This window comes from Lutjanus erythropterus, chromosome 2 (genome assembly GCF_056507025.1).
Source record: "Lutjanus erythropterus isolate fLutEry1 chromosome 2, fLutEry1.hap2, whole genome shotgun sequence".
NCBI lineage: Eukaryota > Metazoa > Chordata > Actinopteri > Lutjaniformes > Lutjanidae > Lutjanus > Lutjanus erythropterus.
The window spans coordinates 21,857,138-21,872,963 of NC_139318.1; the positions used below are offsets into that span (position 1 = coordinate 21,857,138).

General features: G+C 39.4%; 1 protein-coding gene across 2 annotated transcripts in view; it reads left to right on the forward strand.

Moving 5' to 3' along the window:
- LOC146331533 (low-density lipoprotein receptor-related protein 1-like) overlaps positions 1-15,826 on the forward strand; it is a 147,308-nt gene that overhangs the window by 39,493 nt on the left and 91,989 nt on the right. For both annotated transcript variants that reach the window (XM_084732587.1, XM_084732578.1), the window contains exons 3-6: positions 3,588-3,725; positions 12,941-13,060; positions 13,753-13,881; positions 13,975-14,238. In XM_084732587.1, coding sequence (XP_084588713.1) covers positions 3,588-3,725; positions 12,941-13,060; positions 13,753-13,881; positions 13,975-14,238 — 651 coding nt within the window. The remainder of the gene's footprint in view (positions 1-3,587; positions 3,726-12,940; positions 13,061-13,752; positions 13,882-13,974; positions 14,239-15,826) is intronic.

A 15,826-nucleotide genomic window follows, 5' to 3' on the forward strand; every position in this document is an offset into this window, starting at 1 on the left:
AATACAGACAGGTCCACAGGCTATAAAGTGCAGTGGGAAAAGTGTGAAGTAGAAGTATGCAATTATGAAGAAAGCTTGCGACTGTATGAGATTTTCAGAGTACGGTAAATGTCTCAGAAAATACAGCATTACACAGTTATAGTATTATTATTATAATAACAATATTATATAATATTATTTTTATAATCATCAGTTGCAGTAACCCTTAAAAGGAATGAAAACAGGAGAAAAGAGCTGTTTAAGTGTATCAAAGCAGAGATTTTAGTGCAGATGGAAGCAGCGAGTTGGTGCATATGTATGTTGCCCTTTGCCTGTTTGTTGTGTATTTCCCTGATATGCGGTTAGCTGACAGGTAATGAATATACACCTGAGCTAGAGGTGCACAGAGATGTCATTATTTCTATCTGTATCTGTTCAACCAACAAAATAATCTGTCTTTGTATTCAGATAGAAGACCAGGAGTGTGTGTGGTTTATACCAGAAACCACATTAAATTGAGCAAATGTTGTGTTTTCATACCTAATATTCATTGGCAGTGCAGTTGTTGTGCCTTCACAACATTTGACATATAATTGAATATGAAATACCACACCCTCATACAGTCTCCCTCTCTCTCTTTTAATTTTTTTGCTAAACTGAATTTCATTTAATGTTCACCACCATCAACTCCCCTTTGAGGGATAGAAGAAATATCAGAAACAGGAAAAAAAAGTTCACTAAATCAGAAGATTCTGTTGTGCAGTTGAAATAGACATTCTGCAAAGATAAACAAGTATAAGTATAAAGATGTACACATGTATCCAAAATACTCTTCAGCTGACTAGTTGTGGTGCATTAAATCTTTGACTGAGTAAAGTAGATCTGACTATGCTGAGGTAATCAGAGAGCTACATCTTTCAAATGTGCAACGTCAGACAGAGGAAATCTGTTTCCATCACAGTGTTTGTGCTTTTTCCAAATGACATATTCGGACTTGGGTGCATCCCTGACCTGAGATTGTGCTTAGGACAGGAGAAAGAGGCATTGTACCCGTCTGTTCATCTGTTGGTCAGCAATGGCTTTAAGACCTTGAGTTTCTCTGACTGCCACTGTTTCACAGTAAGGATGGGGCTAGGGCTGCGCAATATGGTAAAAAAAAATCTTCTTCTGTGATTTTGTTATTGCACTTGCCGATATTGTGATTTCAATTAATTCTGCAGCCCAAGGTGTGCCTGAGGGATCTTTGGAAGTCAATCCTCATTTTACCTGTTCTTAGTGTATTCATAGCCAGTTGTTTGCTGCACGCACACTGCAGGTGACTTCTGTCTTGTTTCAAGGTTTATAATGGTTTGTGATGAGATCCACCACTGTGGTGCCGTCCACAAATATGAAGGAAGAGAGAGCTTGATGTGCTCTCACTGGGGGAGATAGTGAGAAACATTGCCGTGTTGCTGAAGTCTGACAAATATGTTGTCACACGTAACGCCCGCTGTCTGTCAGAAAGTCTGTCATCCACTGGCAGAATGAAAGGGCGGTGTTTTATAAAGATTGATTTGAAAGCATTTCTGCTTTACTGAACAGTTTATAGTCAAGATAAAATGGATGAAAGAGACAAAGGGAGAAGGCATATGACAAAGATCCCAGGGTAAGATCAATCTCTGGAATCATAGCTACACAGCACTGCACTGTATGTGCCTCCAAACATACCCTCGTGTTCGCAGGGCGTGTGGAGAGGCACAGCTGGAGCGGTGCTCACTGATAAGGTGGTACACTGCAATTCTGCCATCCATTTTGGCATGACATTGCAGTTGTATTTCTGCCTGCTGAGAAGGGTTTTTATTGCAAATCCAAGCAGAAAGAACAATTTCAGTGACTTTCATCGAGTCACACACAGACCGCCCTAAAATCCAACCAAAGTATGTTGAGTTTTGCATCTTTTACTTTGATATACAACTTTAATCTAGCACACATTCAATATACATCAGATGACAGTTAATAATGGAGCAAAGAAAGATTCTATTTGGGTTAGATTAATGGTTTGATTTTATTTAGCAATGCCATCCACAACATAATAGTGTCTAATGTTTTTCTAGGGCTGCACAATGAATCGAATATTAATCTCAATCATGATTTTGGCTTCCCACAATTAAATGAACATGATTGACGGTGATATTGATGCTGGAAATGCTTGCTCCGCTCATAGAAAACTCTGCTGCATATCAAATCAAGTGCTTCCTAAACTAACAGAAAGCCACCCTGCAGCAGTCTGTGCAAAAATTTCCCGGAGGTTGCAGCTGCAGTACAAAGTAGAGGAGTAATACAGTACACAGAGAGCAGACAGGCAAAACGAAAGTCAGATGTCTGGAGCAGAGGGTGAAGAGCTAGTACCCCAAAATGGATAATCATCCATTGTATGGAAGTATTTTAAATTCAAGGAATAATTATCAATAGCTTGGTATAGTCAATGTATTACCTACAGTAGATGGTGGCTGGCACACCCACAGTTTGGAGAAGCAGCAGGAGAAGCTAAGCAATGTACTGCTGCGGACAGGGCCAGCAGGGAAACATACTTCATATTTTTCCTAAAGAAGGTCAACCTTAACAAATTAATATTAGTACTCCATCAGTATGAGAGTTGCTGGTCTATTGCTGCTTCAATCTTTTAGTTTGTGTGTCTTATTGTGTGAATCTAAACTAACCTTTTAAGACACTGATATCACACAATAACACAAAAAATGGACCAATTGATGCAGCGGTAGACCAGCAACTCCAGTGTTCTGCACAGTAAAATTACTGATTTGCCAGTGGAGTTTGGTTCAAACACCACAAACTGCACCATGATAAATGCATGAGCGCCAAAAAGAATTACTTCACTGAATCCACACCCTTTTCCTGCACCAGATTAGACATTCAAACAAACCTTTAATATAACAGGTCATTATATGAATTAGCACAACGTCAAAGTGAAAGGACAGTTGTATTTATATTTTGTTTGTATGGAATGTACTAGGAATAAGGACCAGTCTGATTTAGATGCACTAGCAATAATGCAGGACAACATGGACGTGATAGCAGTGATCTGTTTATTTTAATGTGAAAGTGTAATGAAAAATATTTTGTTCCTAAAATCTGTGAATAATAATGATAAATAATTGTTATCTCCATATTGGTCAAAAATAATTGTGATTATCTTAATTTGGTACATAATCATGCAGCCCTGTGCCTTTCTGTTTGCGTAAATATATGTTGGGCCATCTGTGATCTCAAACATGCCCAGGTTTAACAGTGGGTGCGAAATTAATAAATGATTCAGTTATCAATTATTGGGAAAAGATAACTGAACAAGAATTAAGGCATGTTTTTAAAAAGTGTCCCCATTTATTCTATTCATCAGTTTCTGAGGGTTTCATAAACTGAGCAGAGGCTGAGTTTGGATTTAGAGCAACAAAGACATTTATTCATTTATGTAAAGGATTATCACATGAAAAGGTGACAGAAAACTGCCTTTGAAAAATAGCATACATTTGGCCGGTATTAGTAAATGTACACACCCTTCTTACATCATCCTGACCTTCTCAGTCGACCACGTTTATATTTGTCTTCCACAGGTCCACACAGCACCATATCCCGCTGCCCTCCCAATGAGTACCAGTGTGGAGGAACAGAACTCTGCATCCACATGAGCAAACTGTGCAACGGGGCTCCAGACTGCACTGACGGCTGGGACGAGGGCCCACACTGCAGAGGTATCACTGTCACGCACATCATCAACACACAAGGACATGTGCAGTTTTTCAAACATGCGATATGAATGTGTGCAGGTTAATAACACAGATCTTGTGCTGTCTGTGGGAAAGAAATGAGAGTCTGACTGGATTTCTATTCTTCTATTTGTCGCTTACTTATCGTACAGTTCCTGCCTCTGCAGTCTTCACACTGTGAGCAGCAGTGAAGTCACAGTAACAGATTGATTTACCACATCAGTGTGAAAATACTGGATCGTGCTGTGTTAAAACATGCTGCATGTGTTGGCTTTTTTTCATCAAGCCGCAGTTTTGTGCACTCTTAGAAATGAAGAGAACGCTTTTTGGTTCCTTGTTGAATCTTTAATAAAGGTTCCACTTGGAACCCTGTCAAGGCCCTTTTTCTCCTTGGTGTGAAATAATGAACTAGCCCCCATTTACACCATTTTTGAGAGGAACCATTTTAATCGGGGATGTCATCAATAAATCGTGCTGCACAATGCACAACAGCCTGTAGAAAATGACACGCCCACTTTGGTTCCCAAGCAAAACCTGCTATTTTTTTGTTCCTGCTGGTAACCTGGGAACCAACTTCTCAGGTTCTGAAAAAATTTATTTTTGGTGGAAATGCACTCAAAACTAGGTGCTTGAAGCAGAACAGGGCTGGTTCCATGTTGGTGGAAAAGACCTCTTCAAGGAGGTCCTCTTCTTCCAAAAAAATGGTCTTGGAATGGTCTTCCAAAAAAACTTGACGAAGCCAGTCTTCAAAAACATGTTCTTATGATGCACATGGCTCAGCCCTTCAGGAAGAACCCTTTTGGAACCCTTATCTCTTAAGAGCATATGTTATGTAGAAACAAAACTAACTGTATATTTGACATTCTGAATCCGGATATATGTGGTACAAGACAGTCAGTAATTCATTCTGTTACGCATTAGATTAGGGAAGTTATTATTATGAAACCAGTAACCAGGAGGCAATTTATGATGAGGCTAAAGAATGTAATGTCCTTTAAAAAAAATGTGCTGATCAAGCTGACCACACTGAGAGAAAATAGAACTCGACTGTGCAAGAGGCCAATATATCACCACTGAATAGATGACTTACGACTGGAAATGGAGGAAGTCTAAAGGGAACTTAAACATCTCTGACGACTTCCTTTATTGGAAGTCATGTCTGTCAAAAGGTTAGAAGAGGCTCATGTCTGATGGTAACCGATCAAATACTGCACATTAAGATACTTTCTGTCTCATATTGGTCTAAATCCTATCACAGGTAATATAAATATTAAACTACCCAGCAGGCATCATAAGTGCTGCATCACTTATATACAGTATATACTGAAGTGATGTTACTCTTGAATAATCATGATTGGTGTTAATGAAATATTTCGATTGTCTCACCTTCAGCTTGTACAAAATCCAACAACTACGAATCTTGCTGAACCAAAACAAAAGATTTAATTATGATTCTGTCCCGAGGCTCTGACAGTTTGATTGGCACGGGGTGGGCACCTGTTTCTTTTCTTATATTTTTCATCTCACCATTACACCTCCACCTTCAGTTAAAAAAATGAGTTAGGATGAAATATTTATTAAAGAAACATAAGAGAGAGGCATGGGAGAGGACATCAAATTTTCATGCTCTTTCAGGCTGGCTGGTCTTTGAGGTGAGAGTGGAGCACGTCAGTTTTCTGACTGTTTGAGTCTGAACTTGGTTTTAGGGTTCAGGTTAGAATTGGGTGAAACGGTTGGTGTTTATATCTCATATCACATATCTCTCATATTGACATCTTTTGTTATGCCTCTGGGCATGTTTTTGTCCGTCTGTCCGCCCATCTATCCATCTCTCCGTTCATCCCATTCTTGTGAACACCATATCTCCGGAACGCCTTGAGGGAATTTCATCTAGCACACACGTTCATTTAGACTCAGGGGTGATCCAATTAGTGTAGTGCTCCAAGGTCAAGTTCACTGTGACCTTTTTGGCTAATTATGACAAAATTTTATACAAATGTCTAATAGAATCAAATGATAAAGTGATGATATCTTATATCCAAAAGCTCAGAGGTTGACTTTACTGTAAATGTTCTTCAAAAACAGTTTTCTGGCCATTATTCAACACCAGAACTCAGGAGCAGTAGGGGGATAATGACCATACTGGTGACACTAATCACTTTGAAACTGTGGTGACTGAATGGATATTTTGTGACGCTGTTTTGAAGATGTGTGTGAAATATCCATGGTGTTCTGTTAGAATCAGCTTTATTGGCCAAGCATGTGAACTTTCATTGAACTTGAGCTTGAACCTGTAATAGATATACAGCAAAACAAGAACAAAAAAGCTTAATAAAGTCATGTCAAATCTGTTTTATTTAACTATCACAAATCAAAAATTTGTCTCAAAGAGCTTTATAATCTGTACAGCAGATGACACCCTCTATCCTTAGACCATCAGCTTGGATGAGGAAAATCCCGCATTAATGGGTATAATGGAAGGAAGCTCATGAAGAGAAACAGAGGAGGGACCCTTCATTCAGGACAGACAGACATGCAGAAAATGTCATATGAACAGAACAGACTAATATAATGACATACCATCACAACAAGTACAGATAGATAATAAATATACAGTTACCCAGGGAGACTCGTGTTTTTCATTGCCCTCTCCTGGTTTCCTCTCGAGGTCACAATTGTCTCATATTTCTCACGATTTATGACGAATTTTCACACCTTGATGACACTGCACCAGGTAAGCCCTATAAAGTCTGCCAGACATCCTGGAGAGAAGAATTCCTGTTTCTTACTAGGGGTGTCGAAATTAATCGTTTTTAAGACGTGAACAATTCTGCATGGATGCAGTGACAGAACATAATCGATTATAGCGTCCAGACGTTCCGTTTTGTTTTTCCAGTCGCGGCTGGACAATAAAGTTCTAAAATTCAAAATAACTTCCTGGTAGCAACCAGCGCCGGAGCAAGCACAATATGTCGAAGGGAGGTGAAAATTAAGACGCACTTATTATTTCAAAAGCAGACCCCTGTGCATATTTCAGATTTTATGAACTTGCTGGGAAGCACGAACTGGACAAGACACACGCTGTAGGTAAAATCTGTCACACAAAAATCAAAGGCCTTGAAAATACCTACTAGCTTGAGAAACCGCGTTAGCCGTTTTCACTCTGAGAAGCTAACGCCTGGCGCTACTAAGAAAACAGCGGAAGAATTGATGAGATGTTGTCAACTTTGCCGCTGAACTCTGAGAAAGGAGGAGAATCACCCAGACCTTCCCTGTCGATTAAACACATTTAATTTAGACTAGTCAATCAATAAGAAAACACTCAGAAAGCAGATAAAATTGAAGACAGCTTACTAACTGATAATATTAAAACACTGTCTGAAAAATATTGTGTATATAGCTAGCTTAAATGATTTGAAGCTGTTAATCAGTCAGCAATCGCCGAATCGTATTTTAAATGCGCCGTGCAATACGAACATTGCACATTATCCTACAAGACATGACAATATATCATTAAATGCTTCACCTTTCAAGCCGAAAAGGATCACAGTGTCTGGGGTTAAACGACATCGTTTAGCTTACCTGGAGCTGACGTTAGCTGCCAGCCTGCTACACGGCGTGGCTAATATTAGCAGAGCTAGCGGCAGTAGCTGTTCTGTGTGCAGGTTAATGTCAGTGTCTGTGCTTAATGTGGGTCACACATCACTCCAGTCCAGTGGTAATGTATCAGATTATTCTCTCATAGCATACATTCAACTTTATTTCCATTATTTATATCAACACACTGCGAAGCTACGCTTGTTTTACGAGCTGTCATCTGCCCGGCTTTGCTGATCAAAACCATCCGGCCATCAGGCCAAACGCGCTGGGCGAGAAGGGCTCCTGTCTGATGCGGGTGCAGCCCCGACTAGTGGCCGGCGGCTGTATAACACCTTAGAAGCAACTAACTGGCATTGTACATGAATAAAATATTGATAAATAGCTAAACTGACTAGTATTTCTGGTGCCGACTAGCGAGGGTCGCGATGTTTAATCGTGTACATCCCTAGTCTGTGGTAAGGCTGCAACTAGCAATTATTTTAATCACAGATTTGGTCCGTAAAATGGAGAAAAATGTTGAACATTGTTTTCCAAAGCCCATGTTGACATCCTCAAATGTGTTATGTCCAAAACACAGAAATATTCAGTTTACTGTCATAAGAGGACTCAATAAATCAGACAGTATTTACATTTGAGAAGCCAGAATCAGAAAATTTGGACACTTAATGATTAAAAAATGACTCAAATCCACCAATCAATTATCAAAATAGTTGGTGATTAATTTAATAATGGATCAATAATTGATTAATCGTTGCAGCTTTATTACCAGTTATTTGAGCAGAAGACAGTTGCTAGAAGCTACAGCTAGACTGCAGAAGTATTTTTGTTGTTGAAGATGGAACAATTTCACACAAATACAGGGAGGCTAGACTTATGCTATTTATTTATTTTACAATGTAATGTTAAGACTTTTATGCTATTGATTTCTGAAGCACTTTCTAAACAGTAAAAAAGGGAGTTCATATTTATCTGACTGCTTGTATTCATTGATGAAAAAGTAGCCATGTACCGTAATATAGAAATTGAGGATGCAATGCATCGAGATGAATCGCGATGCATCGTAAAATCGAATTGAATTGAATCCTTGACAAGATAATTGTAATCTAATCGAATAGTGAGGTCAGTGAAGATGCACAGCCCTGTTTCTTTCAAGTCCAGTTCACCAGTGAAATATGAACGTGCATACAGCATATTATATGAGTGTGTCCACACATGAATGTAAACTGCAACTTGACTTGTTGCAAAAGAGATGCAACCATGAGGCAGTAAATCTAGTGTTCTAAAGGGTTAAGTGTCCCAGTCAGGGGCCATCTGACTGATATGAGTGGTTTTCGTCTGAGCAGAGCATCTGATATAGTTTAATTTGCACCAAAGTAAATATTTTGCGGTATGTGTCATGATAGGTTGTTGACATTGTTGCCCATGTTGGTTTTCTAAACACATCTCAGTTGTTGGGTGCTCAGACTTGTTTTGGAAAATTCCGGGCATGTCTGTAATTTGAACTGTGGTTGTCCCGGCAAGCCTCTGGAGTGCAGCAGGAAGAAGACTTGTGTACTACTGTCTGTAATATTCAATGCATTGTGCTGCAAAGGGCTCAGCAGCAGGGCACTGCTTATATGGAACATCTCAAAAATACTCAAACTAAAGAGAAATCTGCTGATTTATGTGGTTTCATTTCTTCTTGTTCAGCAGTTATAGATGTTCAGGTTCAAGTTTAACTTTATTATTGATTTCGTGAATTCATTTGGTCAGTCGTGCAGAAATCCAGTGTACAGTTGCAGCCCAGCAGCACTAAAACTGTGGGCTTTTGCTTCTTTTATTGTCTGGAGAGCGTGGTGAGATTCTTGATCCTCTCTCCCCGGAGGTGTTGTGTTAGTGTGAATTGTCTGTTCGTGTCTCTGGGCAAAGTGAATCACTTGTGACTGATAGATCTCAGCCGGGTTTGACATGACTGTGTCTGTTTGACTATGACTCACTGTGTCTTGATTTATATCTCACAGGATATGCAGCGCTCAGTTGAAAACTCCGCTGAGATTCCATTATGCATTAGTCAGCTGACTGGAAGGTGTGAGTGTAGCGTGTTGTGTTTGTTGTGCCCTTCTATATTTGATGTGTGTGTGTGTGTGTGTGTGTGTGTGTGTGTGTGTGTGCATGTGTGTGTGTAGCCTTGGAGATGGTCTAGGTTAGCAGGGAGGTATTGATTGTGAGTGCAGGGCAGAAGTATTTGTTGATTGTGTCTCTGGCCTTCCACTTACAGACTTGGTATCTAATATTTGTTTCGCTTTCAGGAACAATCCACCTCAGCATCACTTCACAGCTTGAAAAAAGTTGGATTTTAGGGATTTTAAAACATAATACTGAAAATCACATTTTGATGTCACTCACTTAGAATCAAAGACAAGTCAACTATTTCGTTTCAGACTCATATTTGCATCTTGCACATGTGCAGCTCAATGTAAACAACAATGTGAGTTGATGTAATCATTAGTGTAGCAATAAACAGTGATAAATATTGATATTGTTATTACATGTGAAATGAGTTGATGTCCAGAAACTCCTATTTTGTATACTTATATTTTATACTGAATATTTTGAATTTTCCATGATTCTTATCACTAGTTTACATTTCAGCAATGACTCTTTACTGTACATTTACGTTCAGTTTCCACTCTTGAGCTACATCAGGGCAACATGAATATTGGACCATGAAGAAGTGAAAAGTGGCATATCAGTTAACATTAAAATCATATTTTATTTTTGTTAAAGGAGAAATATGTAATATATGTACTGTACTAAATCAGAAGTCATCAGAGATTAAAGAAACATGCTACAATGATGTACTGGCTTCTCCAACAACAACACTATAGCCAGTATGTCCTCCTTTGAAATTTCAATTCCAGTCCAGAACAACTGTTTTTGTTTGCCCACTTCAGGAGTTAAAATTAATGCTGAATGTTTGTCAACTGAGTTAGTGTCTGTTCACGAGTTGTAATAAATTGTTAATAATATTTTAGAAGGAGTAGATGTTAATAAAGATTAAATTGAGTAAAACGATAATGGAGTCTGTTTGGTAGTAAAGCAGCAGCGACATCCAACTACAGAGTGTGGATTTTCAGAGCAGGGGGCTTTTGTTTTCAGGATAATAGGCTGAGCTTCACTTTGACAGACGACTGACAGTTATAAACAGCTGATTGACTTACAGTGTAGGACTCGCTCGTCCCCGCTTGTCATTGTCAAAATACAATGTTGCACTCAGCTTGTGCTCCTTTTCAGTATCCCTGCCTGAGCTTCAAGTCATGGGAGGAGGGAGCAGGGAGAAACAACTCACTCAAACCATAGATCATATATTAAATAAGGATTCAACTTATTTGATATATGGTCAATGGCTTTTTTTCTATTTTTACTGTTGTCCTCCTTTAAGTTTAGTTTATATTGGTAATTTTTCCAACTTATGATAATTAATTAAATAAATCAACTCAAATAAAATCAAAACAAGTTATCCATAGTAATGGCTCTAAGTTATAGACTAAAATCTCTCAAAGCCTTTTTTTCCTCATTCTTTATCTGTGCTGCTTTTGTACTGAGCTGTTGTTCACTTATGATCTACTTGTTGGCTTGAATGATTCTTCACTCTTCACTATCATCAGTGACGCATCCTGGTTGAATAGATGTTTTTTTTTCTGTTGTTGTCGTTTTCAGGGACAGATCTAGGCACTGTTTGTGACAGGCTTTCACTTTCTGATTTGCTGACATGTAGTCACAGTGCATTCAGCAACACTTACAGTAGATCAAGTCTCCTGCCAGTTCTAATGCTGATGATGAGCTGATGGGTAACTGAGCTGACCATGTATTATTTATATCTGCCACATTGTCAGGAGGCTGCAGAGAGTTCATTAATTTAGCCACACAGAACAAGTATTTATGCACTTCAACACCCTGAGTCGTAAATATTCCCCAGAAAGTGTTCAATGGCAGCTTCTGCAGCAGCGCCTGCTCCCATTAACTACAGACATCCCCCTCCCTCAGTGTCCTCTGCCAGGTACAGTAGTACCAAGCAGGATGAATAAAATGAGGGATCACAGTATAATCTCTAGGTTTATAATGGTACATTGAATAGATTATTATATAATTGTATATAATTGGATTGCGCAAATCCAAATCCTTTAGTCTTTCAGCCTAAAAACTGAAACAGGAAAGAAACATAAATAAAAACCTTATTTTATTCTCTGGTCTTCTAGATTGTTTGGGTGTGAGTTGCAGAGTTTTGGAGATATTGGCCTTAGAGATTCTGGATGGCACTCAGAGCTCCAAAGAATAATTTAATGTAGGAACTATTTGTGTAGAAACAAAGTAGTTACTCCATGAAACTTCTCATGACAGGGTTTGCAGATGTTCTTGAATAACCAAGTTTTTCATATGTATTTTTCGGCGGTTAGTTGACCCGGTTGCTCAAGAGTATCCACAGACCTCGTTGTGGGCAGTTTCATGAACTACTTTGTTTCTACCACAGGCAGAAAGTAGTTCCTCCTGTATATGAAACTGTTTTTTAGGTGCGGTGGGCACCACAATCGAATATACTTCCAGTATATTAGAGAAAAGGCAGATACCTGTACAGCCAATAACTCCAAAAATTGGCACGTCACACCCAAAAAAATCTATGAATAACTGGGTTCACAACAAGTGCTGAAAATCCTTGAAAATGCTTGAACTTTGATGTTTTCAAGGTATGAAAGTGCTTAGATTTTGGATAAAGTGCTCGAAACCGTGTGAAATTGTAATTGCATTACTTTCATATTACAAAGCTTTCTGACTGACTAGTGATAGTGGTTGTTTTATATCAGATCAGCCAAATGATGCCAAGTCTATTTACTGACAGGTGACCCAGTGTGATGAAGGACTGAAATAATCTGTTTGGGTATACAATATCTATTAGAGTTGGGACAATCCGATCCAGTATTGGTATCGGATTCTAATACTGGCCTAATTAAAGCGATAGTTCACCCAAAAATGAAATTTCACTCAATATTTACTCACACCTGTGCCGATGAGGATGGGTGAAGATCTCCAGGTCACAAAACACTCCTGGAGCTTCAGCGGAAAACACCATACAGCCAAATCCAGTACAACTGAAGTGAATGGTGACCAGTTTTAAAATGTAAAAAAAACAGCACATAAAAAAAAAGGCTCCATACTGCTTGTGTTGTGTAATCCAAGTGTCCATAAGCAGCAACATTAAAATTTAACCCAAAAAGATGCCATTCACACCATATTTTTTATTGAGTGAAATTTCATTTTTGGGTGAACTATTGCTTTAATTACTGGTCGGATACTGGACTACTGACACCACAGATCCACATGCCAATACAGATTACATAGTACTTTTTATTAATTATACTGCAAATATGTAACAGTGCAATTTTAGGTTTAGTAGGTTGACAGGTAAGAGGTAAAATATGTTTTTTTTTTTTTTTTTTTTTTAAATTTCGGGATGAACTGACCCTTCAGTAGCTAGTCATAGTCTTTATACAATGTCTGCCACCTTCCTGTCTTCCTACACACATTAAACAAAAAACTAATTTCCATCTTCTGTCCCCCTGCAGAGTTTATGTCCAACTGCTCGCTGGCAGGATGTCAGGAACACTGTGCGGTGACTCCAGCAGGACCTGCTTGTTACTGTAAGAGTGGTTATGAGATCAGCCCAGATGGAAAGACATGCAAAGGTGAGTTCTTCAAAACAATGGCCGCCCTCTGGCCCCCCATGAAACCTGCAGTTAAGCAAGTGCTGCAAGCATTTAATCAATAAGTCTGCAAAAATATAAGATGTTTGTATTTGATTCCTGCATGAAGAGGTAACCAGCCAGCACATGACAGGATGACAGAATGAGAGCCCCGCTGGAGAGCTGTAATATGTTGCACTAATAACAAACTGAGGCCTATATGGCTTATGTGCTTACCTGTCCGGTAACTCCACACCAGTGCTGAAGCTGCACCAGTATTGACCCAGGTTTTGGAGAAGTCATAGCGAGTAATTCAGGGGGGCTGGGTGTGCGGAGCCTTTCCCACAAAACCCTGTTTCGAAACCTTGATTGGAATCGATGAGCAACACTTGTAAACCTCAACATATAATTTTGAGCAACAAGCCGCCTTTAATGAATCACCATCACCCTCAGTCTGGCCAAAATAAACTGTGTAAGACAGGTCTAACTTCATCCCCCTGGTCTGAGCCTCCACATACTACAAGGGAACGGTACGTTTCCTGCTAGCTGCTTGTTACTGTAACTTCTGGGAAAACACAGGACATGGGTTATGTTTTCATGCTACAGTATTTTCAGTTGGTACTATTATCTGAATTTATCTTAAATGTACTTGGCGTACCTGAGCAATAAGAGCATCTGTTGTTTCTGTTGTTCAGATTTCGATGAGTGCAGTGTGTATGGGACCTGCAGTCAGTCCTGTACCAACACTGAAGGCTCCTACACGTGCTCTTGTGTGGAGGGGTACCTGTCCCAGCCAGACAACCGCTCGTGCAAGGCCAAGAATGGTGAGTACCAGCAGACAGCAGCAGGACTGAATGGACACCGGTCTGTCCATGTTCCCACTGTGAACCTGTACTTATATCCATGTTGTATTCCAGTTCCAGTAGACCGCCTGCCTGTCCTGCTGATCGCCAACTCCCAGAACATCCAAGCCACCTCCTTGAGCGGCACCACCGTCCACAGCCTGCTGTCCACCAGCACCAAACAGACCACAGCCATGGACTTCCTCTATGCCGAGGAGACCGTCTGCTGGATCCACGTAGGAGACTCGCCCGCGTCCACACACCTGAAATGTGCCAAGATCCCCAATCTGAAGAGCTTCACAGAGGAGAGAGTCATAAACATCTCCCTCAGCCTGCACCGTGAGTACACCACAGCTTCACACCAGTACATTTATTAACCACAGTGAAATGGTTCTGCTGGTATTTAGTGAACAACAGTATGATCTGCACACGTCTGAGTACACAGCCGAATGTTACAGCGCAGGACTCCGTACATAATGCATAATACAACAGCATATATTATTTGTATATTTTATTCCTGGAGGCCGCATATAAGGTGAATTTCTATACAAATTTCAATAGTTCTTGTAGAAAGAGCTGTGGTAACAGCACACAGTCTGGAAGAAAACACTGCACAGCACCACACAGTGATCTGCCAAACATCTCATGATTTTTTCATGCTGAAGATTCTAGTTTTTGTTGAAGGGTTTGCTACTGTAGGAATTTCACACAGGAAAAACACAGGACCTGCTCCTCTCTGTGATTAGAATTCACTTGCAGTACATCGTTTCATTTCAGTGAGAAGCTATTGCAACTTTTTTTTCACTTCATGTACAAACAAGGGAAGAAGAAGAACTCTGTATTTGTAAAGCATTTCACATAGAAAAATACATTCCAGTAGAGCCCAACCAACATATCTGTTCATCGATATTATCAGCCAGATATTTGCCTATCACAGCTATGCATTGCATTGTTGTATTGCTCTTGTTATTTTATTGCCTTACTTTGCCATCAGAAGGCATTTTCTCATAGGAAACCACAGTTATAGTCAAAAGTTTGGACATATCTTCTCGTTCAATGTTTTTCTACATTGTAGAATAATACTGGAGACATCAAAACTATGAAATATGGAATTATATGAATATATGTAGTAAGCAAAAAATGTGTAAACATGGCAAAATGTTTTTGCTTTTTAGGATTCTAAAATATAAACTCTCACACACTGTGTTCTGCACTTGCAGTGAAAGATTTAATAACAAGTGCAGAACAGTGTGCAAGTTTGTTTATGATATTTTAGATTCTTCAAAGTGGCCACAATTTTTACTGTTGATATAATCTGAACCATTTCGTATAAAAATAAAGAAGAAACAAAGAAGTGTGTCCAAAGTTTTGACTGCTACTGTATAAGCCAAATATTGTTCTCTCAAAACCATTCAAATGGTCTACCACTGCCTTGATCTGTTAGTTTGTGTTATTGTGTGACTTTGGTGAATCCAAACAAACCTTTTAAAACACAGAAGTCACACGATAACACAAACAAACTAACAGATCGGGGGATATAATGGCAATGGTTTCCCGTCAGAGGCTGTCTGATGGCAAAGTAAGGCCTTGAAAATATTCTAAGTTTAGAGTACACTTAAACTGATATTGTTTTTTTGAGGTGGACATTTTTAAAGTTTTTAAAAGTGTTTGCTGCTGACCCTGACCACAGCAGTTCATTGCTTTGCTTCTGTGCTGGTACTCCTCTCAGCAAACTGGGGGCATGCAAGCTGGCATCTAACTGCAGGTAATACACTAACCATCAATAAGAAGGCTACCTCATGCAAACCCACATCATGTAAGCAGAACTATCACTTTAGATAAGATAGCTACAATTTGGCTCTTACATAGCCTGCTAGACTGGTAAGCTCATTGAATCAGATGTTTAAAGTCCTGTTGCTATCTGGAA